General features: G+C 45.9%; 1 protein-coding gene and 1 long non-coding RNA gene across 15 annotated transcripts in view; both read right to left on the bottom strand.

Moving 5' to 3' along the window:
- DGCR2 (DiGeorge syndrome critical region gene 2) overlaps positions 1-24,780 on the bottom strand; it is an 89,280-nt gene that overhangs the window by 31,563 nt on the left and 32,937 nt on the right. For 6 of the 14 annotated variants that reach the window (XM_070275987.1, XM_070275981.1, XM_070275979.1 and 3 more), the window contains 3 exons: positions 8,195-8,320; positions 5,597-5,807; positions 3,467-3,543 (listed from right to left, as the gene is read on the bottom strand). In XM_070275987.1, the coding sequence (XP_070132088.1) occupies positions 3,467-3,543; positions 5,597-5,807; positions 8,195-8,320 (414 nt within the window). Of the gene's footprint in view, positions 1-3,466; positions 3,544-5,596; positions 5,817-8,194; positions 8,321-24,780 lie in introns of all 14 variants that reach the window. The other 8 variants (XM_070275978.1, XM_070275980.1, XM_070275989.1 and 5 more) reach the window with 2 other exon arrangements.
- On the bottom strand, positions 21,990-23,987 carry LOC138925473 (uncharacterized). The gene is made up of 2 exons (XR_011441670.1): positions 23,797-23,987; positions 21,990-23,267 (listed from the first exon to the last, which is right to left on the bottom strand). It is a non-coding gene; the product is annotated as an uncharacterized lncRNA (long non-coding RNA).

Here is a 24,780-nt window from a genome sequence, read left to right as displayed (position 1 = left end):
GGGTGTGAGGTGTGAGGGAAGTCAGGGAGGACCCCTTTGTCTCCAGCTCCAGCACAGATCCCTCTCCAGGGCCTGCCCCTGCTTCCTAGACAGCCTTTGCCCTCAACAGCCTGCTCTGCCTGAAGGACCACATCTTGCAGAAAGGCAACGCAAGCAGAGTTGCCCCAGCTGGAAACCGGGAGGCACGGAGGTGGCATGCCATTGTACCTGCAGACCCCTACTCACCGACCTCCCTCCAGCACACTCCCTCCTCCACTCCCCCACCCCCCACCACAGCAGGTAGGCCCTCAGCCAGAGTAACGGCAACAGCCCCAACACTCCTCTCACTCCTCTGCACACGAGCTGCCCTTAGCCTGGCATACAAAAGCATGTGAAACGCCACCTAAGTCCTGCTGTCATGTCTCCTCCTGCACGTCCATCAGGCAGCCACTCTCATCTCTGTGTCTCTGTCCCCTGCTCCCTAAGCATGGAAGAGCCCTCCATCGCTGCAGTAGGGGGTGACCCTCACTAACTTTTCTGGCCAATGTGCCATCTGTCTTCCCACCAGCAGGCCATCAGCCTCTCAGGGCAGTGCCTCGCCTTCCTGTCCTGGTATGGCAGCACCCACGGAACGAGCCTGCACTGCGGCCCAGCAGGGGCTGTGTGGCTCCTCCCAGAGGCCTGCTGCAGAGACAGCCACCCCACTCTCAGGGGTGTCTTTCTTCAGCAGAACTGGAGCCTGACCCCTAGCTGACCCCACTCCGGCCTGATGTCACCTCGCCCAGAGGGCAGGGTCTCTGCACTGTGTCTTCTAGGCCAGCCTGAGCCCTGGCCCTACCCCCCATTGCCCCTCCTTCAATGCTGACAGAGGCTTCTAGATCCAAGGTCCTACTGGCAGGTGCAGGACAGGTCAAGGCACACAACACGATCACATCCTCCCCAGGTGCAGGCACCAGGGCCGAGAAGATGGAAGCACACCTGGTCTTTGCCCACCTGTGACGGGGGTGAGCCCCTAGAGGCAGATACACTGAGACACTGCTGGACAGTGGGGGCAAAGATGCCGAGTATACCTTAAATGAGCAAGTTACACAACACACGGACACATCACACACACAGTATGCTTCCCTTTTTATATTTTAAAATAAATAGCGCATGTAATAACCAGAAACTGCAGTGATACTGGTAAGAGCAATGATGGGGGCCCTGCACGATGACCTGTGGGAAAATGCAGATGTTTCCCTTAGAAAGCACAGATCTGTTTTTTTCAAACTTTGGCCATAACCGTTATACAAATGGTGATCTCGTGTTCTTTCGAGGCCACAGCTCTCGGTCTCCAGTGCACGCCAGGACCCGGGTGCTGTCAAATCCTCAGGTGCCGGGTTGACAGACCATGCAGACAGGGCGCAGAGGCAGAGCCACCCTCCTGTGGGAGAGGCCGAGGAAGCGTGTGCCCGAAGGCCCCCAGGAGAACTCTCTTGAGCAGAGTTCCAAAATTAAAATACATGGGGAGTGCCTGCTTGTAGGTACAAGAAGTATGTATACACATATAATACCACACACGCACTGTTGTGCCAGTACATAACACACATTACAAAATGCACAAAAATAGGAAAAAGTTAGACAAGATATAGACGAAGCAAAGATTTTTAAACATCTTCCTGTGATGGCTCCCTCCTACCATTAGCTAATATTCTCAGGCACAATCTGTCCTTAGGGAGGGGCTCATGATTAACAACAACGGATTGAAATTCACTTCATGCTGTCTTTGTGACCTGGCACCTTTGGGTGAGTGTGCTCCTCAGACCCAGCTGGACCCCGTTTTACAGCAGGCTGCACCTGGCAGAGTTCCTTTGGAAGCAGAAGGGCGGGCTCTGCCATTCTCTTATTTGCTTGGGGTTGTGTTTTCAGCATTCTCTTCACTCTGCAGTTTCGCAGCAGAAATGTTTTAACATGGAAATTTTCAAATACACACGAAAGCAGAGAGAGGAGTATGACGACTCCCCCATGAGGCTTCAACACTGCCTCCACCCTGCAGTTTGTTTTGTCTGTCCCCCTCCCCACAGAAATTCCTCCCCTGCAGACAGAGCACAGCTCACCCTACACACAGGTGTGCGTCTCCTGAAACCGCACAGCCACAACACGACTGTCACACCTAAGAAGACCTCTACTACAAAAAAAAGCATGTCAACCTCTACTACAAATTCATAGGCACTTTCCCTAATTGTCCCCCCAAAGTTTTTTAAAACTTTCCCCCCAATCCAGGATGCCATTGAGGTTATGTGCTACATTTGGTTTTAGGTTTCTTTAGCTTCTTCGAATCTAGAACAACTCATGATGTTGAGCTGTGTCATGTGTCTGGGCCAGTGACCTTGCAGGAGAAGAATCTTTCTTATCCACATAATCATTTGGTGACCATTGCTTAAATCCCTAACAGAATTCCCCAGTCCAGTTAAGCAGGCACATGCTGCACCCACACAGAGCTGCTGGACGTCAGGCCCCACAGCACCACCTGTGTGCGGCCCACTCTTGCCTCGGAGCCCCTTGCACACTGAGCCACCATTGCCAGTGTTGATAGACACATTCATCTTTTCCTAAATTTCAGATTCCTGGTGGAGCCACAGAGACCATTATGGCCAGTGGAGCCCACTAATGCCATTCTAATGCCAGAGAGGATGGTCCCATGTCTCCCAACTCAGAACAAGCTGTCATGCCACAGAGACTCAAGTCTTCTCCTTTGAACTAACTGTGTCATGAAGATAACTGTGTCCAGGAGAGTCTACACTGTCCCGAAGGGCGGTACCCTCTGCTGGGGTAAGGGGCGATGGGCCCTGGCCTAGGATTTACCTCCAACAGCTGTGATTAGAGCAGATAAGAAACTACTCGGACAACTACGCTTTGCAAGGCGCCCTGTGACTTTGGTCCTGGAAACCCAAAAGCCATTTATTTGTCAACTACTCCCGTGGGAAATCTAAATAATACGCCCAGAAACTTTGGGAATGCAAATGTGGGTAGGCTTTTAGTAGGACATTAGGAGGACATGAGAATGGGGTGACATCCTAAGCAGGAGTGGGAGCCAGTGGGTGAGGTCCCCTCTGCTGGGGCCTCTGCAGTGCCACCTCTGCATCCCCTGCCCTGGGGGCCTGCCTCTCTCCAGGGCAGCCTGCTGCCCAGGGCCCTGGCCCTTCTCAACACCAGTCCTGTCTGTGCCTTCACCCATTCTGGGCGGAAACACAGCCAGGACCTGCCGTAAAGTCACTCAGGCTGGGAAGAGGGACCTGAGCTGGGGGCTGGCCCTGGAGTGCCTGCCCATCATCATAGCCCTCCCAGTGATCTGGGACCCATTACTCTCCATGACCCCAGCACCAGGCAGCCCTACGGGCCAGGCACCACCAGTGAGAGGGTGGGGGTAAGTGGGGAGACCCCAGCAATATCCCCCTGTTCAATTTCAACTCAACAATTCTTCAGAGAAAAGACCAGAAAGGCTTACCTTTGAACGCTACCTCCCAGTGACCTTCTAAAGAGCGGTTCCGGCCAGTGACGACATATTGGTAGCCAACCCACAACCTATAGGAGGGCAGAAATGCAGGAAACCTCAGTGCAGCGGCAGGGAAGCAGCCATCAACTGTGCGTGCGTGCGTGTATTTTAATAGTTATACCGACCTTTAAAATATTGAGCTTCTCAGGGCCAACCTTCCTCACCAAAAAACCAAAAACAAATTAAGCTTCTAAAAGCATTAATGATTTTGTTTTGATACTTAATTTCAATAAAATGAACTAAAATTCTAAACAATGAATTCACAAGTCAGAAGAAGTTTTATCTTGAGTAACTCCTACCAAGGCTCCTTTTATTTCCTTTTTACTTTTTTTAGTGGTTGCCCTAGAGTTTGCAACACATATTTATAACCAAGTCCACTTTTTTTTTTCTGCTTTTTCTACTCAAATCCCCCCCAGTACATAGTTGTATATTTTAGTTGTGGGTCCTTCTAGTTGTGGCATGTGGGAGCCGCCTCAACATGGCCTTGTGAGCAGTGCCATGTTCATGCCCAGGATCTGAACCAGCGAAACCCTGGGCCACTGAAGCGGAGCACACGAACTCAACCACTCGGCCATGGGGTTGGCCCCCTGCCAAGACTCTTTATTAGCTGATCCAACAAAGCTTTCACACTCTAAGTAAGACCCACCTTATTCTTGACAGACATCCAGCTCCATGAACATAACTCTATGAATACACTAAAACCACAGAACAGTATACTCTAAAGGGGGAAATTTTATGGTATGTGAATTACATCTCAATAAAAAACAAACCCTTGTGAGCATACACTGAGGTGCTGGGTAAAACCACGCTCACGGCTTCCTGCTGTCTCACAGTCAGAGCCAGCCAGGCCTGTGGCATGCACTCGTTGCCACAGCGAGGGGCCATGCACACAGACCCGGCCGACTGCCACAGCCTCCTGCAGAGTGTGTACCCCTCACCTCAGCCTTCCAGCCCCACTCCTGGAGATGCCTGTCAGTAGGTCTAGTGCCACCGTGGGAGCCCTGGCACTGGCACTCTGCCCCTTCAGCCTACCGCCGTGTGCACACACACCCTGAGGGGACGGGCTGCTTCCCCACCTGCTGGGCTATGCCCTCTCGCCTTTCCACGGACTCACAACCACCCTGTGAGCTAGGAGTTACTTTTTTCACTTTGTAGCTGCCAAAATAGCAAAGTCTCTTGATTTGCCACCGTCACAATGCATAACGGTAGAGCCAAAACCCAACTCGGGTCTTGAAAGAAAAGCTCTCTTTCCACCTGCTGTGGTCATCGCACTCCTACAACAAGGTGGCAGCCGGTGCCATTGCTGCCAGCACCGGCCGTCTGGTCACCCCTGTGATCCACTCCCCCGACCCCAGCAGTGTGGAAGGGGCAGTATGATGTGACCTCCAGAGGAGGAACACCAAAGTTCTCAGCACACACCTGCCCCCAAAACAAAAACCCCCAAAACACCGGGCCTGGAAGACGTTGGCAGTCAGCCTCCGTTTTCACATTCTCCTTGATGCCACAGAGCCTGGGTGTCAAGAGGCAGGCTCTGAAGACAGATACCAGAGTTGGGACCCAAGCATGCCCCAGCTAGCGTGTGCCCACGGCCACAGGCTCACCCACCCTGGGCCTCAGTCTTCTTACCCACCACCCTGCTGTGGTTTCTGGGGGGACAAAATGAGCAGGCCCATGGAGAGCACTGAGCACAGGGCCTGACAGAGCCCACTTTCTCGGAAGGAACCTCCACCTACTCTCGTGCCGGGCCTACGAAGCCCCACACCGAGCAGACCATCCTGATACAGGCCTGGCCCCCCTGCAGTTCAGCAGCTACAGCTGAAGCCCCAGAGGGGGACCAATGAAAGGTGCTGGCCCAAGGTGACATAAAGTGGCAGCCTGTCCCGGCCCCTCCAAGAGCCCCCAACTCCATCTCCACGTCTGCTCTAAACCCCAGATTTCTATTTGTTTCCAGTGGATGGGGCTGCCCTTCCCCAAAATGCTGGCTGTGGCTATGCCTCAGGAGTGCTACAGGCAGCCAGAGGCCATGTCCTCGGCGGGCATCAGCCCAGACCCCAGGCCTTTGCTGCCCATCCCAGGACTCACTTGTGCTGGTCTTGCCAAGCGAAGCTCCGCTCCGGCTGATCCCATTCCTGGGCCAGAACGAAACGCAGCTCCTGGTCAGTGGAGAAGGTGGCAAGGGAGCCGTTCACACGCTGGCAGGTCTGTGCAGCGTCCCAGTAGTTCTCCCCACTCAGGTAGACCCTGTAGCAGCTGGCTGTGCCCTCATAGTGGTGCCACCCTGTCGGGCACTTCCCTAGGAAACATGAAGGACAGAAGGGGAGTTGTCCCCCAAGTTAGGATCCTCGCTCACAAAATGCAAGTATACATGCTGCATCTGAGCATAGCTCAGAAATCACCCTAGACAAACGGGGAAACTGAGGCTCAAAAGGAAAGCTCTGCCTCTAAAACCACGTACTTTGTGAAATGCTCAAGCTTCTCTCAGATACAGATGGAAACAAAGGCCAAGTATATTCATGGATTCCTCCCATGTCTGTAACATCTTTAATTTACTTCGCAGTAAAGACTGGCTGCTGAATTCATTTCGGTAAAGTGGATTTCGTTCTCTGATTAAGTCTGGTTGACAAGACAGCAGAACTCCCCACGCCAGCTAACGGCAAGGTCTGCCGGGAGTGAGCAGGAGCGTCCTTGCCCGAACTGCCTTCACTACCCCAAGCCCAGTCCTCCGCCTTCTTTTTCTGCTCACGTGGGTGCTGGCCAGTGCTCCTCTAAAACAGCAGCTCAGGAGATCAGAGCTGGAAGGGCCACTGAGACTGTGGAACCAAGCCCCGCCTCCCACAGATGAGAAAATGAAGCCCAGGTGCTTCCATGGTGGGCAAAAGCTGATTAGCCATTGTAGCCAGAGTCTCCCCAAGACAGGCTGGGCCAGACGTCTTCTCTCCAGGTGAACCCACCCTCGGGGCGGGAGGCCCCCGTACTGTATGGCTGGCCTTGGCTTAAGAGCAGCCACCTGTTCTACAGGATCTATCAAATGCTGGGGCCCCTGCCTCCTAAGAGCACACTGATGAAGAATAATGATTTAAAAGGCTTAAAGACTGGTGCTTGTGTTTTTAATTACCTAGAGCATGTGTGTATAACTTATTAACAAAGGACAGAGGTTCCGGGAGAGGAAACAGCAGCTCTGGCCCCCACGCTAAAGAGGCATGCCACAGCACTGCTGCAGTATCGACGGAGGGACGCGCCACATGCTCACCGGGGAGGGCCTGCTGACGCCCCGGAGCACGAGGAAGGCTCTTCACCGTAGACCACGGGTAGCCCTCAGAGAGTACGAAGCAGAAGGGAAGGTGCACGGCATGCACAGCACACACCTGCTGAGTGTGTCTCGTGGGTGTGAGGGGCAGGGAACCACCAGGTGGCCTTTACTGCATGATTCCTAAGCCCCACACACGATGCATTCAACCTGCCACACCCCCTCTACAGGTGGGTTCTGTCCCACCTCCACGTTAGAGGTGGGGACACTGAGGCGTGCTCAGGCCAAGCATCCCAGCTGGAGAGTGACAGGGTGGGCTTCCATCCTGGGCTCCTCACCCACCATCTCAGGATGGGTCCCAAGGAAACCCTCTGGGGATGGAAGCTGGGGGCAATGGAAGAAGGGAACATTACTTTTTATTGGCTCATCTTTTTTTATCTTTTGAAGTTTGTGGAATTACTACCTAGGTAGAAGTATTACCTGTTCAAAAGAAAAGAGATGAGCAATGAAAAGAGCATGGGACCGAGTTGGGACTCCACAGGACCGAGTCCTGGAGCCACCCCTGTTGGCTGTGTGACCTTGGGCAGGCTGACCTCCCAGAGCCTCAGTTTCCTTACTTGCCAAGCCAGCACAGCACCCATTTGACTGCAAGAAGCCCTAGAGTTCACAGCTGTTAGGTGTCGAAGCCAAACATGGCATTGGGGCTCAGAGGATGACTGACCGTCCCCTCCCGGCAAGCTCAGTGCCCATCAGACGGAGACCCAGGCTCCACGCGGGGTTGCCGCTTGGAGAAGCACAGGGTGTGAGGGGACCTCTGAGGTGCTCCCCAGCGCTGAGCACCCGGCGGGGAGTACTAACACAGCATCTGGCTCCTAGGCCCAGCAGCAGATGCATCACATGTCAGTTCCTCCTGTCCCGGCAGGTGGCTGCTCGTCACACCTATGTATATCATCAGGCCTAGGGCCTTTCAGGAGGGGGTTCAGCTGTGGCCTTCTGCCTTTCAACCTTCTTTAATCTTGTTATGCTTCTTTAAAATCTTAATGTCACAGGGAAATCATTAAGTAACTAGTCACTAAAAAAAAATTTTTTAAACAGAGGTAGAACCTTCTCACCCCATCAGCTGAACCTAACCTCTCAAAGCCTGTCTCCATCTACAGAAGAGCCGGTGCAGTCCAGTCTGAAAGGAGCCACCTAGTGAAAACAAGCAGCCTGGTTCCAGAGCCTGGGTTTATGTCATGGCCTCACTACTCAGGCTGGGTGACCTTGGGTAGGTCACTGTGCAGCCTCACTCATCAAGGGAGGCTGACACCCTGGCTGCCCTAAAGGGCTGTTTTAAGAGACACACCCCTCCCACAGCCGAGTGGCACCGGGAGAGCCAGGGACCGCAGGGGCCCTCGAGGCGCAGGGCCCGAGAGGGCAGGTCTGCAACTTACTGCTGAAGCGGACGGGCTGCGCCACGTTCACCGCATGCAAGTGCGTGGGCTCGCCGCCTCGGGCCCGCCCCTGCCGCGGATCCACAGCCTCCTTGCCATGGTAAGGACGCGACTCTCCGGTCACCTCTGAAAGCAAAGAGAGAAGCGGGCTGTGAGCACGGCTGATGATGCGGCGGGGCACCGGGCTCGGGCAGCTCTCTAGGGCCAGCGTGATGTCAAAGCGTAGCACGGTCAGGCCACTCGGGCCGGGAGGAGCAGGTGCGGGGCCGGGAGGAGCAGGTGCGGGGCCGCAGGTATGCCGTTCAGTCAGGTTTTCTTTAAAACCCTATCAAATGTTGCTGTTCCAGTGAAACGAGTCACATGTGCTTCTACTGAAATGCCTTGGCAGTCCTGCTTTTTTCCTTATTATTATGAAATGAGGTCTCTCCTTCATTTCATTTTCTAACGGGCTTCTGCTGGCACAGCAAAGGATCAGCCACTCCTGCTGAAAAGCTCTCAGCAGGTCTAGCCCCAAGGAGTTCTTTCCAGAGCCCAGGCTGCCCTCCCCCCTCACCTCCACACTGCCTGGGAGCATCCCGTGTTGAGTGAGCCGTTCCTCTGCCTGGCACTGGGCCTGAGTCACCGTCTGTCCACCTGCCTGCCAGCCCTTCTCACCACCTTAAGGCCTGGGCCTCAGGATACTCCTGCCTGGCTCCTGGGCGCCGGGATAGGCCCTGGTGTGCAGCAGGCCTCGATGCGTGGTTGGGAGTGTGAACAGGAAGCTGAAGCTGAGGAAGAAGTCTAGTTTTTTGTACCACGGCCCAAAAGTAATTCACAGGTTCCTCCCTCCACAGTCTATCTTTGGAGTTCTCCACGACCCTGTGAGAGGAGAACCACTCTCTTCCCTCTCACAGATGAGCGGCGACTCAGAGAAGTGAGGTGATTTACCCAAGGCACACAGTATGAGAGGGTCAGAGGCAATGTCCCTCCCAGGCCACCCACGTCCCCACTCTGCCTGCACAGGGGACAGCTTGGTGCATGGTGAAGGACACCTGGTACAAGGTCAGGACAGACATTGACAAACTTGGTCTGCACGGCTGCACAGACAGAATGACAGACACCACGAGCAAGCCGGCTCTGCCTCCAGATGGCTGTACCATGACAGTTCTCGGCAACCTCAGGCCTTTGTGGCACGGCAAAGGGGGATGGGACAGGAGCATGGGGTTGGGGTATGGCGAGGTGGCCTCCCCAAAACCCATCTTCTCTGACTTCATGGCTGGCCAACAGCCCCACCTGACAAGCTTCTCTAGCCATCTGGTTCTACTGTGTGGTGTCACAGACTCTGATATTGTTTTTATTTAATGAATAATCTATTTTTTTCATTAAAAATAAATATTCAATGTGAAATATTTGAGAAATGCAGACGTTCAAAAAGACAAAACATATAAACCATAACTGTCTCTTTTCTTCTACACAAATTCTTAAAAATACTGGGATCACATTAAACACGCTATTTGTTTTGCAAGCTTAACAGCTTTCCATATTCTTAAATGGGCTTAAAAGGATCACTTTTAACGGCTGCACAGTGTTCTATGAGTGGATTTCTTTAATTACCACAATCCCCTTGGGTCAAAGTTTAGGCTGCATTTCTTCACCACTCTACGAAGAGCTACAGTGAACAACCTGTACAGAAATCTGTCCCCCTCATTATTTCCTTCTGAGACCCCAAGCAGTCACAAGCCCTAGCAGCTTTGCTTCTTCTCCCACTTAAATATTCAGTATGAATGTTTCCATAGCTCCTTCTCACGTGTGTGAGGAGGATAGGTGTCATTAGATTGCAAAGCACTCTCATATAAAATGTGCCACCACTGTCTGAGATATGCTTAACACAAGGCAAAGACCTCAAAGGAGAAGTACCTTCAGGGCCTTTGGTGAGACCTCACGGGGAACACAGTGACCTCATCGCTGCCCATGCGGGATAGGTGGCCTGTGGCTGCAGCTGCTCTCTTCAAACACCCAGCCCTGGGGGTCAGGGTGACATCAGCTAAGACAGGGGTGCCCCATCCACACATCCCGAGCGCCCAGTGCTCGCGGAGGAGACTGGCGGCTCTGGCACAGGGGCGGTGCTACAAAGCAACCCCCAGGCACCCCCGCAGGCAGCTGGCAGAGGAGTGGGAAGATCGACACTGGGTTCGGAGCGATGGCAGACCGAGAGAACAGAAGGCTTCCGGGCAGAGGGCACAGTTTGGGCAAAGGCCAAAGATGGGCACATCTGGAACAGGCCTGAGGACAAGCTGGGGGGTGGCTAGAGCACATTTTACTACACCTACATTTCACATCTTCCTCTATCTGCCCAAACGAGCAAGACCTGCAATTCCACTGTGTCTTGGCCTCTTCTCAGACCAAGCATTAGCACCTGGTATGTGACAGGCCGAACTACTCACAGAAAGACAGATGAATCTAGGGCGGGTGGTGGGAGGGGATGGAAAGGTAAGAGACTTCTGTGGGGTTACACGGGCACTGAACACCAGGTGGCCTGGATGCTGTTTGTTGGAGCCAAGCTGTCTGCAGCTCAGGGAGGGAGTAGGTGAAACAGTTAAGGAAAGAAGCCAGAAAGCCAAGGGGTGATGTAAGAAGCTACTTTGTGCTGAGCAGGCTTCTCTGTGATTCAGGTGGCCCTCTTCCGTCATTTCTCTTTGCACCCATATGCCCACATCCATCCCCTCCTCACTCACTTGTTCAATACCGTCACAAGGCGCCACAGAAAGCCACCAGCAGACAGGCCTTTGCCAGCAGAAGGGAAAGGGCTTGGCTGAGGGGATGGTACTGATGAGAGAAACAAACTCCCAAGTGTCCTGGGGGAGAGTATAGGGGCTGGGAGAAGCAGAAGGTGGGGGCAGCTGGGGAGGAGGCAGAACTCAGGATTAGCACCCTTACAGACCTCTTAGGACCACCACTGACAATCAGGAATTTCCTCTGAGACCCAAGAACTAGAAATCATCAGCAGAAACTTAACAGGAAAATCTCCAAACAGCTGGAAACTAAACAACACATTTCGAAAGAATCCATGGATCAAAGGGGAATAATAAAAATACTTTGAACTGAATAAAAATGAAAAGACATGTCAGAATTTGTGTCATCCAGCTAAAGTTGTGCTGAGAGGGAAATGTGTTGCACTAAAAGCCTGTATTCAAGAAAAAACAAATCTCACATCAGTAATCTAAACTCTTACCTCAAGAACCTGGAAAAAGAAAAAGACAATGAAATAAACCCAAAGTAAGCAGAAGAAAAAAAATAATAAATATAAGAATTGAAACGAACGAAGTTAAAAGCAGAAAAATAGAGAAAATCAACGAAACAAAGAACTGGTTCCTTCACAAGATCAGTAAAATTGACAGACCTCTAGCAAGACGGACAAAGAAAGAGAAGACACGATTTAAAATATCAAGAACGAAACAGGATGTTACTGCCAACCCTGCAGATGTCGAAAAGGTAATAAGGGAATGCTATGAACGACTCTACACATGTGCATTTCACAACTGAGATGAAATGGGTCAGTTTTCCTCAAATAACACAGCCTACCGCAACTCACTCAAACTAAACAGGAAATTTGAATAGCCCTGTATCTGCTAAGAAAACTGAACTTCCCCAAAAGAAATGTCCAGGCCTAGACAGTTACACTGGAGAGTTCTACCAAACATTTAAAGAAAAGTTAACACCAATTCTGCATGACTTTTCCCCAGAAAATGCGGAATAAAAAATGCTTAGGAATAAATCTAACAAAACATTTACAGGATTTATATGACAAAAATTATAAGATGCTGATGAAAGATATAAAAATATGTAAATAAATGGAGAGACATACCATATTTATGGATTGGAAGATTCAAATAAGATGTCAATTCTTCCTAAATTGATATACAGTATTTAACTCAATTCCGATCAAAATCCCAGCAAGAGTTTTTGTGTAGATGAGATTAGTCTGAAATTTCTATGGAAAAGCACAGGATGTAGAATACCTCAAACAGCACTGAAAAAGGCTATCTTCAGGAAAAAGAAAAATCTTGAAAAAAAAATCTTTAGGAACTAGGGCTAGGCAGTGAGTACTTAGACTTGACTCCCAAAGCATGAGCCATAAAAATTAATGAATTGGACTTCATCAAAATGACAAACTTTTTTTCCCCCTGAGGAAGATTTGCCCTGAGCTAACATCTGTGCCAATCTTCCTCTATTTTGTATGTGGGGTGCCACCAAAGCGTGGCTGCCGACGAGTGGTGTAGGTCTGTGCCTGGGAATGGAACCCCAGGTCAAGGAAGCAGAGGAAGCTGGCCCCTCTTACCCTCTCCTTTCATAAGATCACATCTTCCTAAGAAAAAGTAGAGCAACTTTTATGAATCTGTCCATCTGGAAATTTCTTTGTTCTATCCTCATGTATGACTGGTTTCTCTGGGTATAAAAATCTGAAATTAATAACATTTTGAGGCTTCTAGTTAAAGATATCAGATTGAACAAACATATTCATTCACCTCTAGCCTCTCCTGAAACCCATTAAAACAAGAGTAATGGGATTTTTAATAAGGCATAGTCACAAGGACAAACAGAACAGGAAAGAGAACTACAAAGTTCTAAGAACTGGAAAACAGAAGGACAAGTGATAATTAACTTAGATAAGGTAACCATGCTTTGTAATTTGCCTGGGGACAATCCTGGTTTATGCCTGTTTGTCCCAGTACCCTATCCAGTTAAAAGCACTGGTCATTCTCAAAGTTGCCTTATTCTAGAAGTAAAGAACTCTAAATTTATTTGAGCCCAGAAAGCTAAATCCTAGGCCAACAGCTGGAACGGTTGAACTCTGAAAAAGAAATTTGGCAATATTTAGCAAAACTATATATGCATTGACCCTCTGACCCAGCAATTTGACATTTAAGAATTTACACTGAAGACACATCTCAAAACAAACAAACCACATATGCACAAGGTTATTTATTGTTGCATTATTCTTCACAGCAAACTAATATGAACCTAAAGGTCTATACACAGGAGACTGGTTACGGTGCGTCCCTGAGACAGAGTACAACATAGCTGCAAAAAAGAAGAGAAAATGATCTTTACGAATTAACAGAGTGATGTCAAGGATATTTCACTGAATTAAAAAAGAAAAAATCATAGTACAAAGAGTATACACAGTAAGATATGTTTTTACGTAATAAGGGGGTGAAGAAAAAGAAGAGGAAGTAAAATATACATATATTTGCTTATTTTTGTAATAAAAAAACAAAAGCAACAGCAAAAAATCAGGAAAGATAAGTCAGAAACTAATCCAATTAGTTACCTAAAGGATGTGGGGGGGAATGGGACAAAGGGATACGCAGGAAACAGAACTTCTAAGTATGTGTTTTTAGGTAGTTAAGACTTTTGAATCTTATGTTTTACATATTCCAAAAATAAATCAGTTACACAACTTTGGGAATATACTAAAAGCCATGAAATTGTATACTTTAAAGGCATAAATTTTATGGCACATGATTTACATCTTAATAAAAAACTTACAAATAAATTAAATCAAGATGAGGTGGCAAAGTCCTAAAACTGAATACAAACAGAGCCCAATGTTAGCCACACAGAAGGAATGCGTCCCAGTGACTTCTGATTAGAGAACTGACTGTACCCTCAGTGCGAAGCAGTTTAACAACATAAACAGCTGCACAGAAGGCCGAGAAGTGACTGCGTAGGTCTGTTCCTGGTAGCAGTGCAGGAGCAGTAATCCCAAACTCCTGTATGTGTATATTAGGATTGGCCCAATGAGCACACACGGAGGACGCTGGGAACCAGAGTTCTTACCACGGGAAAGGGAGATACAAATATGAGACGGGAGGAGGAGGAGAGAACTCTAGTGCAGGTTAGAATTGGAGGTATCAATAAATATAAACTTCTGAGTTTAAAGAAAGCTTTCCTAGCACTATCTACTGAAGAGGCTAGAAGCAATGATGCCCAAATAACTGCGAGCACAGCTAACACTCAGATCTTAGTTTCCAAATACCATTCCTCAGTGAAAGGAACAGGGCTCCTTATAGAGAAATGACTGATTCGAGGGCTGGGGCAGGAAAGGTACAAGACGAGCCTGGAACATCTTGTTGTGTCAGAAAATAAGAAAGAGGAAATCTCTTTATATCATTTATAAGCGTAGTACATATGGCAGAACTACAAAATCACCATTTTTTAATCGCCACTGTTATAACTGATTCAGATAAGCATCAACATAAGCCAAAACAACTAGGTGTAAGGTTGGAGAACAGCTAGAATATTTCTCCACAGATTATTCATTCGTTACTTATTCACAGATTAATTTTCATTACAAAATGGGAAAAAAGTTGACAATAGTGAAATTTGGCAGACAGTACCTTAACCAAGTGATCAAACTTAACATTGCCAATAACGGGACAAACTGACCTCATGCACCCCCTGACTTGACACTTCATGACCTGCTAAAAAAAACCTTAAAATCTCACCTGAATCTAATAATGAGGCAACAGACCAGTCCAAATGGAAGAACATTCCAGAAAACAACTAGCCTGGACTAACATCAATAACTTTTTAAAAGGCCGGGAATACTTCTCGATTAAAGAACAAAGCAAGATGGCAAGAAAATACAACATGTAGCCTTTGAATAAACCCTGGATTTAAAGAAAAAAAAAACCCTGTAACACATTTTTTGGGACAATTGAAAAAAACTTCAATATAATAAGCTAATAGTATTGCAGTAAGTTTCTTGCATGTGAAAACTGTATTGTGGTTATGTAATGGATTGTTCTTGTTCTTAGAAGACAGATGCTGAAATGTTTAGGGGTAAAATGTCATATCTGTAACACACTCTCAAAGAGTTCAGAAAAAATACAGGTAGAGAAAATGATCTTGGCAAAAAGCTACTGGTTGGTGAACACAGGTAAAGGCTGCATGAGTGTTCATTGTACTGTTCCCCAGCCTTTTCTGCAGATCTAAGGCGGCCCGGTTCCTAGGTTCAGTTCCAGGATGTGGCCCTACACCACTCGTCAGCCATGCTGTGGGCGTCCCACATACAAAATAGAGGAAGACTGGCAGAGATGTTAGCTCAGGGCCAATCTTCCTCACCCAAAATAAAAAAAGTCAGAGGAGAAGGGAGTTGACACATGCAGATGCTGTGCCCGGCACTTGGTGTGCTCAGGCACCTCTGCCCTTCCTCACCCTAGCAGAATATGGGTGAGTTACTGAAAAGAAAGTAAAACAGGTGGTCGCTGGGTTGAGGGACACCAGTTCAGCTGAAACTCAGGGTCAGTACTTGGGGAGGGGAGGGCAGACTCTAGCCCCTGCTCCTCCACTAAGCTCCCAGAGCCCAAGCCTCCAGGCAGACTAGAACATTCCTCTATGGAGAAATCTGGCCAGCCCAAGAAAAAGGTCCAAAAGGGCAGGAGACCCCTGATGAAACAGTCCAGCTCACTCAACTTCCAGAGAGGTCCACACACACACAGCTTCGAGTCCTCTGCCACATACAGCAGACAGGCGAGGACCACCGACCTGAGGAGAGCCTTCAAATGCAAAACAGAGACCAAAACCCCAGAGGACAACAAGTATGGAGAGAGGACCAGGTGAAAAAACAGGCCATCAACATCCTCCAAGTGAGCGACTATACTCGACCCATGAAATAAGAACACTAATCTTAGAACTATTAAGAAGGACCACACAGGCAACACTAAACCTCCCCCACCCACCCGCCCAAGGAAAAGCTGTCTTGGAAATGCAAACATGACAGCAAAACTGAAAACTCCTTAAAAGATGTGGTACAAGTAGAAATTCCCTAAAAGTAAAATAAAAAGACAAAGAGATGGAAACCTGGAGAGACTGAAAAGATTGAAGATCAGTCCAAGAGCAATTTCCAGTAACCGGGGTTCTAGAAATAGAGACTAGAAAAACAAGAGAAAAAAAAACCCAGTGGTTTCTTTCCCTAAACTGAAATGCATGAGTTTCTAAAATGAAAAGATCTGCTAAGTGGCCAGTACTATGTACCAAAAGATACACAAAATTTCCAGGAAGAAAAGAACAGGTTACATTCAAAGAACCAGAAATTATTACAACCTCACCAGCAGTGAAAGTGTGTAAAAATGGAGTAAGATCTTCAAAATTATAGGGGAAAATGATTTCTGGCTTATAATTCTAAATCCAGCCAAATCTATCATGTGTGAGGGTAAAATAAAGGCATTTTCAGACATGCAAATGAGGAATCAAAAACTTCCATCTCCCGTGTTCCTTTTCTGCATAACTTATTGAAGGGGGCACTCCACCTAAATAAGGGAATAAACCAAACCAGGACACTAGAAAACAGAGGATTTAACACGGGAGACAGACGAGGGAGAAAACTACCGATTCACCCCCACTGATGGCAAAGGGAGCCCAGAGACGACAGCCTGGGAAGGTAGCAGCAGGCCCTGCCAGCGCTGAGCAAGACAGATGGGCACACTCAGGGGCTTCAGGAGAGAAGATTCCAAAATGACTCCGGCAGAAAGCACGATCCATCTACAATGAGTAGAAATCAGGAAAGAGGTCCTGCGAAGTTTTTTTTTTAAACGTAAATCTACGGCCACTTTAGAAAATAATCTGGCAACTCCTTAAAAATGCAAACATAAATTTACAATATGACCCAGAAATCTCATTCCTATGTATTCGCCCAAGAGAAATGAAAATGTATGTTCCCTCAAAACTTGTACACGAATGTTCACAGCAGCCTTACTCACAAAGTGGAAGCAACTCAAATCCTCATCCAATAACGAACGTGGTATTATCTATGCAATGGAATATTTGGTGAGGAGAAGGAACAAACTACTGACACGCTCCAACGTGGATGAATCTCAAACACACTATGCTAAGTGCAGGAAGCCCGGCACAAAAGACTGCACAGTGTACGATTCCATTTCTACGAAACGCACAGAGGCGGCAAATTCAGAGACAGAATGTCGATTAGCGCTTGCCGAGGGCTGAGGCTTGAGAGGAAACGGAGAGTGCCTGCTAATGGGAACTGGGTTTTACTTTGGGGTGACAAAAATGTTCTAAAATTGACTGTGCTGATGGTTGCACAACTCTATGAATTTTAAATGGGTGAATTGTATGGTATGTGAATTGTATCTCAATGAGGTTGCTGTCAAAACAAACAAAAGGATGATGATGACAATGTTGAACTCTGGGGTAAAAATAAAAGGTTGTGGCCACAAAAAGGAAACGGAATCATCCCCCATGGCCCAGCTAGGATTGGACTGACCATGAGAGAAGGAACGCTGGGAGTGAAGAGATGAAGGAGGAAGAGTCAGCCATCTTGTCTAGGGAAAATCCACAGAGAATGCCTAAAACCAGGGAATTTAGAGACACACAGAGAAACCCCAAAGGAAACAGTTAAAGTAATCTCAAGTCCTCGCTTCTGAGAAGTGGGGAACTGGAGGGGCCCCTTGGGGTTGCTATGTTTTTTTAATAAAAAGCCTTACAGAACTATTTGCATATTCAAATTGTGTAAATTGTCTGGAGTAGAGCTAAACCTAAAATTTTGATTTAGATAATTAAAATCTGCTCTTCTTCAGCTACAGGCGGCCCTGCCCCACCGTCTCCTCTCGCCAGTGCTGCTCCTGAGCCATCTAGCGTCATTCTGATCCCTAATCCTTTTTGGGACGTGTGTCCTTCCTCCCTGGAGGTGGTGGTGTGGACATACTGCAATTACACAAGGAGCTATCTTGTCTAGGTCTTCTAAAAATTCTTGTACCCTTCTAACACTAAGCTATATGGCTTCTCTGCTAATTCCCTCCCCTCTTAGTTTTTTCCTATTTTCTTCAAAAGAATTCTTATTAATCAGATACTGGATTCTCTGGACTAATTTTTTAATTTATAAGAGCTCAGCTGTTCCTTTTCATTGCATTCTGTTCACGTTTAGAAAACAGACTGTGTGTGTGTATACATATATTTTTTCATTGTGGTAAAACATGAGATTCTAACTATTTTTAAGTGCATAGTTCAAAAACACTGCTTTCAATTCTTCTGAGTATATATATACCCGGAAGTGGATTTGCTGGATCATATGCTAATTCTATTTTTAATTTTCTGAGGAACCACCATACTGTTTTCCACAGTGGTTACACCATTTTCTATTTTCACCATCTGTGCACAAGGGTGCCAATCTTTCCACATCCTTGCCAACACTTGTTATTTTGTTTTGTTTTTACAGTAGCCATCCTAACGGGTGGGAGGCAGTATCTCACTGGGGTTTTGATTTGCGTTTCACTAATGATTAGCAACACTGAGCATCTTTTCATGTGCTTGTTTGCCATTTGTATATCTTCTTTGGAGAACTACAAGTCCTTTGCGCATTTTTTAATTGGATTATTTTTCTTGTTATTGTTGAGTTGTAAGAGTTCTTTATATATTCTGAAAATTAACTCATCAAATGATTTGCAAATATATTTGCAAATTTTTGCAAATATATGCTGTCTTTTCACTCAGTTGAATGCTTCCTTTAAATGCACAGAAGTTTTTAATTTTGATGTAGCACAATTTACCTATTTTTTCTTTTGTTGTCGTGTTTTGGGTGTCATGTGTAAGAGATCACTGCCAAATCTAATGTCACGAAGCTTTTCTCCTATGTTTTCTTCTAAGACTTTCATGGTTTTAGGTCTTAGACATTTAGGTCTTTCTTTGGTCCACTTTGAATCAATTTTTGTATATTGGTAAGTAAACGTTCAATTTTATTCTTTTGCACGTAGATGTCTAGTTTCCTCAACACCATTTGTTGAGAAGACTGCCCTTCCCTACCACATTGAATTGTCTTGATATCATTTTAGAAAATAATTTGACCACGCACGTGAAGGTTTATCGCAGGGCTCTCTCATCTCTAATCTAATCTACTGGCCTATATATCTGTCTTCATGCCAGTACCAAACGATTTTGATTATTGTAGCTTTGTAGTAAGTTTTGAAATCAGGAAGTGTGAGATTTTCAACTCTGTTCTTTTTCAAGAACGTTTTGGCTATTTGGGGTCCCTTGAGATTTCATATGAATTTTAGGATTGAGTTTTCTGTTTTGGCAAAAAACATTGTGGGCATTTTGACAGGGATTGCACTGAATCTGTAGATTGCTTGGGTACCACTGACAGCTTCCCAAATCTTCCAGTCCACGAACACGGGATGTCTTTCTATTTATTTGTATCTTCTTTACTTTCTTTCAGCAATGTTTCGTAGTTTTCAGTGTACTAGTCTTTGACTTCCCTGGTTAAGTTTATTCCTAAGTACTTTATTCTTTTTAATGATATTGTAAATAGAATTGTTTCCTTAATTTCCTTTTTGGTTTGCTTGTTGTTAGTGTATAGAAACACAACTGATTTTTGTGTCCTGCAACTTTGCTGATTTCTTTTATTAGTTCTAACAGTTTATTTGTGCTATCTTTAGATATCTCCCATATAAAACCATGTGACCTGCAAATAGGAATTTTACTCCTTCCTTTCCAATTTTGGTGCCTTTATTTTCTTGTCTAATTGCTCTGGCTAGAACTTCCAACACTACGCTGAATAGAAGTGGTGAAATTCTAGTCTTTTTCCTGACTTAGAGGAAAAGCTCTTAGTCTTTTCACCATTAAGTATGATCTCAGCTGTGGGTTTTTCAAAGACGGACTTTTTAATGTTTACGTAGGTTTAATTTCTAGCTTGTTGAGTATTTTTATCATGAAAAATGTTTAATTTTGCCAAGCACTCTTTCTGCATCAAGAAGATGATATGGTTTTTCCCCTACATTCTGTTAGTGGGGTGTATTACATTGATTTTAGTTGTTTGAGCCACCCTTGCATTCCAAGAATAAATCCATTTGGTCACGGTGGATAATCCTTTTAATGTGCTGTTGAATTCTGTTTGCTAGTACTTTGTTCAGGATTTTTGCATCAATGTTCATGGGATAATAGTCTGTAATTTTGTTTTGGGAGGTAGTGTGTTTCTAGAAATTTGTCCATTTCATCTAGGTTATCCAATTTGTTGGCATACAATTCTTCAGAGTACACTCTCATAATCCTATTTATATAAAACTGGTAGTAACGTCCCAACTTTCATTTCTTATTTTAGCTATTTGAGTGTTCTCTCTTTGGTCAATCTAGCTAAAGGATTGGCAGTTCTGTTGCTCTTCAGTTTTACTGATTTTTTTTATTGTTTTTCTATTCTCTATTTAACTTACTTCTGTTCTAATCTTTATTATTTTCTTCCTTCTGCTACCTTTGGGTTTAATTTGTTCCTCTTTTTCTAGTTCCTTACGGTGTAAAGTTAGATTGTTGATTTAACGTATTTTTTTCTTTCTCTTTTTAACATAAGCATTTACAGCTATACAGTTCCCCCTTTGCACTGTTTTCATTGCATCTCATTACTTTTGGTATGCTGTGTTTTAATTTTCATTTGTTTCAGGATATTTTCTAATTTCCTTTGTGATTTCTTCTTGACATTGTTTATGCTGTTCAATTTCTATGCACTTGTGAATTTTCCAGTTTTCCTTCTGTTAATTTCTCATTTCATTCCATTGTGATTGAAAATATACGTTGTAAAATGATTTCAATCTTTTACATTTATTAAGATTTGTTTTTTGGCATAATTTATGGTCTATCCTGGAGAATGTGCTACATGCATTTGAGAAAAAAATGTGTATTTTGCTGCTGTTGGATGATCCTGTAAGTCCCCAAGGCTCTATCCGACTTTCTTTGTTCATTTTATTCCAAAGGATTCAATAATTTCAAATGTTCTGTTCTCAAGTTCACTTAGTTGTTCTTTTGCCTGTTGGAGCCTATTATTGAACCCCTCTAGTGAATTTTTCAATTCAGTTATAATATTTCTGTCTGGTTCCTCTGTATAATTTCTTTCTCTTTGTTGGTATTCTCATTTTCTCATATTATCTTCCTGATTTCCTTAGTTGTGTTTTCCTTTAGCTCTTTCAGCACATTTTAGATGGCAGTTTTAAAGCCTTTGTCTAGTATGTCTGGCGTCTGTGCTTCTTCAGGGATAGTTTCTGTCAATTTTAATCCTTTAAACGGTCCACCTTTTCCTCTTTCTTTGTATGCCTTGTGACTGTATTGCTGTTGTTGAAAGTTAGGCATCTGAAGAAACAGCCACCTCTCCCAGTCTGTGCAGACTGGCTCTGCCTTGGGGAAGACCTTCACTAATTATCAGCGTTTGCTCTGAGCCTTGGGACCAGCCTGGGGTGAACGCTTAAGGTCTTTTCTGCACATGCATCTTGCCTGGGTCTGTGTGTGAACTTCTTTTGATTCCTAAGTATACACGGCTGCTTTTAAATGTCTTAACTTCCCAGAAGAGTATCACCCAGCTTCTCAGGGTCTCAGATGTCCTACTGGATTCCTCCATCCACAGTCCCTGCCCAACATATCTGCAGCTCTGTAGTCCCCCTGCAGCTTTCCTGAGCATCATTTTCCACTTCCCATAGCTTTTCACAGCCTCAGATCCGAGCCATGCTGGTTTTTTTTTCCTATCTGAGCTCCAAGTCAGTCTATACAGACATTAGTCCCTCAGGCAGCCCGCAGACAGGTTAGAATATTGCAAATAGGCTCTGCCCTGCTCGTCCTGTTGGAGGAGGCAGGGAATTTGGAACTGGGCTGTTGCTTCCTTCAGACCCTGTGTGTCAGGCAGGGAGGGGGTGAGGCATGGCAAGTAAAAATGCCACAAAACTTCTTACCATTTGAATGTGGCTTTTTCTTGACTGGGCGTTCCTGTAGACCTCTGACTGTTTTCCAGAGCTTCTATAAAGTTATTTTAGCCTGTCTTGAGTTGTCTTTTTTTTTTTTTTTTTTTTTTTTTGGTGAGAAAGATTGTCCCTGAGCTAACATCTGTTACCAATCATCCTTTTTCTTGCTTGAGGCATTGTCCCTGAGCTAACATCTGTGCTAATCTTCCTCTATTTTGTATGTGGGATGCCACCACAGCATGGCTTAATGAGTAGTGTGTAGATCCACACCCAGGATCCAAACCCACGAACCCTGGGCCACCGAAGCGGTGAACTTAACCACTATACCACCAGGCCACCCCTTCGACTTGTTTTTTGTTTTTCCCTTCTATTTTTTAACAGAGTATAGAAGGTAAGTCTCCACCTCAAATCTTTTTTTTAAGGTATGCTTTTTTTTTTGGTGAAGAAGATTGGCCCTCAGCTAACATCTGTTGCCAATCTTCCTCTTTTTTTCTCCCCAAAACCCCAGCACATAGTGGTATATCGTAGTTGTAAGTCATTCTAGTTCTTCTATGTGGGATGCCACCACAGCATGGCTTGACAAGCAGTGTATAGGTCCGCACCCAGGATCCAAACCAGTGAACCCTGGGTTGCCAAAGCAGAACATGTAAACTTAACCACTTGGCCACAGGGCTGGCCCCTCAAGTTGCTTTTTTATCTGTGAGGGAATGATGGTTTGGAGTTTCCTAGACTGCCATTTTGCTGACGTCAGAATAGATTTTTAAAGTTTTCTTTTACTCCCCAAGTTAATAAAAGAATAACTTATAACATATACTAAGGGATTATTGTGTGCCATGTTCTGTGCTAAGCACTTTATGTGTGTCATGATATTTAAGCCTCACAACGATCCCAAGAGAGAGGTTCTACTATTCCCCGACCTTATAGATGAAAACAGTGAAGTTAAAAAGCATCCTGCCCACAGCCAGTAACTGGTGGAGGCGGGGTACCAGTCCCAGCAGCTTGGTTCCGAGCCCCCACGTTTAATGACTGTTTTACACACAGTGGAGTTGGCCACCTCAGGCCTCCTTGTTCTGGCCCTTTGAGTCTAGGATGCTTTGCCCAGAGTCTGGTGAGCATCATGGATGTTTTCTTTCAGAGTTGAGAGAGCACTGCTGTCTTTCATGTTTAAGAGGAAGGTGGTCCAGCTACCAGAGGCTCTGTGAGCACCAGCGGGCTGGGGCTGGTAAAGGTCAGGTGAGCCTCAAGGGGCCCACAGTAGGAGAGCTGGCCCTTTAGTTGGGAACGCTCCCTTATGTTGATCTCTCTTTTACCTCTTCCACGAAGTGCCGGTTCCTCCAGGAAAGATTCCTCCAATCGCCTGCCTGGGGAAACAGACCTGGCCATTGGCATTCGGGGAGCAGGGCAGGTGATAAGGCTAAGGGTCTCACCTGCCCCCATAGAGAATTTCTCTTAATTCCTCTGTTTTCAACCCCCATAGCTCCCCTCCGCCGGGCCTGGTGTCTCCTATTTTGTCAATTTCAAGTGAATTGCAGTCTAATAGAAATACAATGCAAGCTGCATTTCAACAAGAGATGAAATTAATTTTAACAATTTAACCCAATATATTAAAAATATTATTATTTTGACATGTAATCCATATAAAAAAGTATGAGGTGTTTTACATTTTTTGGGTACTAAATCTTTGATACTTGGTGTGTACTTTACACTTGTAGTAAATCTTAGTTTGAAACAGCCACATTTCAAGTGTTCAGTAGCCATGAGACTCACGACTGCCACACTGGACAGTGTAGGTCTAGAAAAGAAACCTCATGTCTGCTGGTGGGAAAGACAGTCATCTAGCTATATACAAGATGAAGAAGGGAGAGGGCGCTGAAAGAGAAGCCCACCAACCTCCTCTGTTCCCACGCGAGATGCCTCCAGCCTCGGTACTGAGAGCCTCCAAGCCGTTCCAGGTGCTGCTTGGCCACATTTCTGGCATTCTCTCTCTCAAGCAGGCCATGACTGCAGTTTCTCTGCTATGCTACATCAGTTGTCACTCTCCTTCTACTGGCTTTTCTTTAAAAAGAAAGGCTGTCTAATATCTGAAATATTCCGAAGAATATATGTCACACCTATGTAAGAAGTAAAGCCTCATGCTAACATACAGTTGTGATCCCACCCTCAGCCTACTAATGAACCCAAGTATCAATAGCCAGAGGGTTGAACCTACATGCTTACTTCTCCCAGGCTCACCCCTCTGTCTCTTCACCAGGGAGCAACTAGGACCCCGAATTTAGTGCATCACTGTTTTGCCTTCTTTCTTTTTGTTTACCACCCAGAGACATACCTGTAAGGAAGATAATGGTCAGTTTGACTCATCTTTATTGTGCCAAATGTACTTTTTGGCAACTTGCCTTTGTCGCCTACATTCCGTTTTGAAGATTCACACATACTGCTGCAAGCACCTAACATTCACTTGCTGCTGCTGATCTACAATACGCCATCACGCCAACAGACATCTGGGTTGTTTCCAGGAGGCATATTAGTACGAACAGTGCTGCACAAATTTCTCTCGAGTTTCCCCAAATGGAAACCCTGGACCAGAGAATATGAGAATGTTCAGCTTTGCCAGTTAATGTGTTTTCCAAAGTGGGTTTATCAATTTAGCCTTCTCTCCAGCAGCAGAGAAGATTTTCAAGCCATCCACATCCTCCCCAACACTTGGTTTTGTCAGACATCTTCATTTTTGCCAATCTAAGTAACTGTAAAGTGGTATCTCTCTGTAGTCTTAGAATACTAATGAGGTTAGCTATCTTTTTATATGTTTAACCACTCTTGTTAATTTTTCTGTGACAGGCCTGCTTGTCTTTTGTCCATTTGTAGGAGTTCTTTATA

The sequence above is a fragment of the Equus caballus genome, chromosome 8 (assembly GCF_041296265.1).
Source record: "Equus caballus isolate H_3958 breed thoroughbred chromosome 8, TB-T2T, whole genome shotgun sequence".
NCBI lineage: Eukaryota > Metazoa > Chordata > Mammalia > Perissodactyla > Equidae > Equus > Equus caballus.
This window is presented reverse-complemented; position numbering and strand designations above follow the sequence as displayed.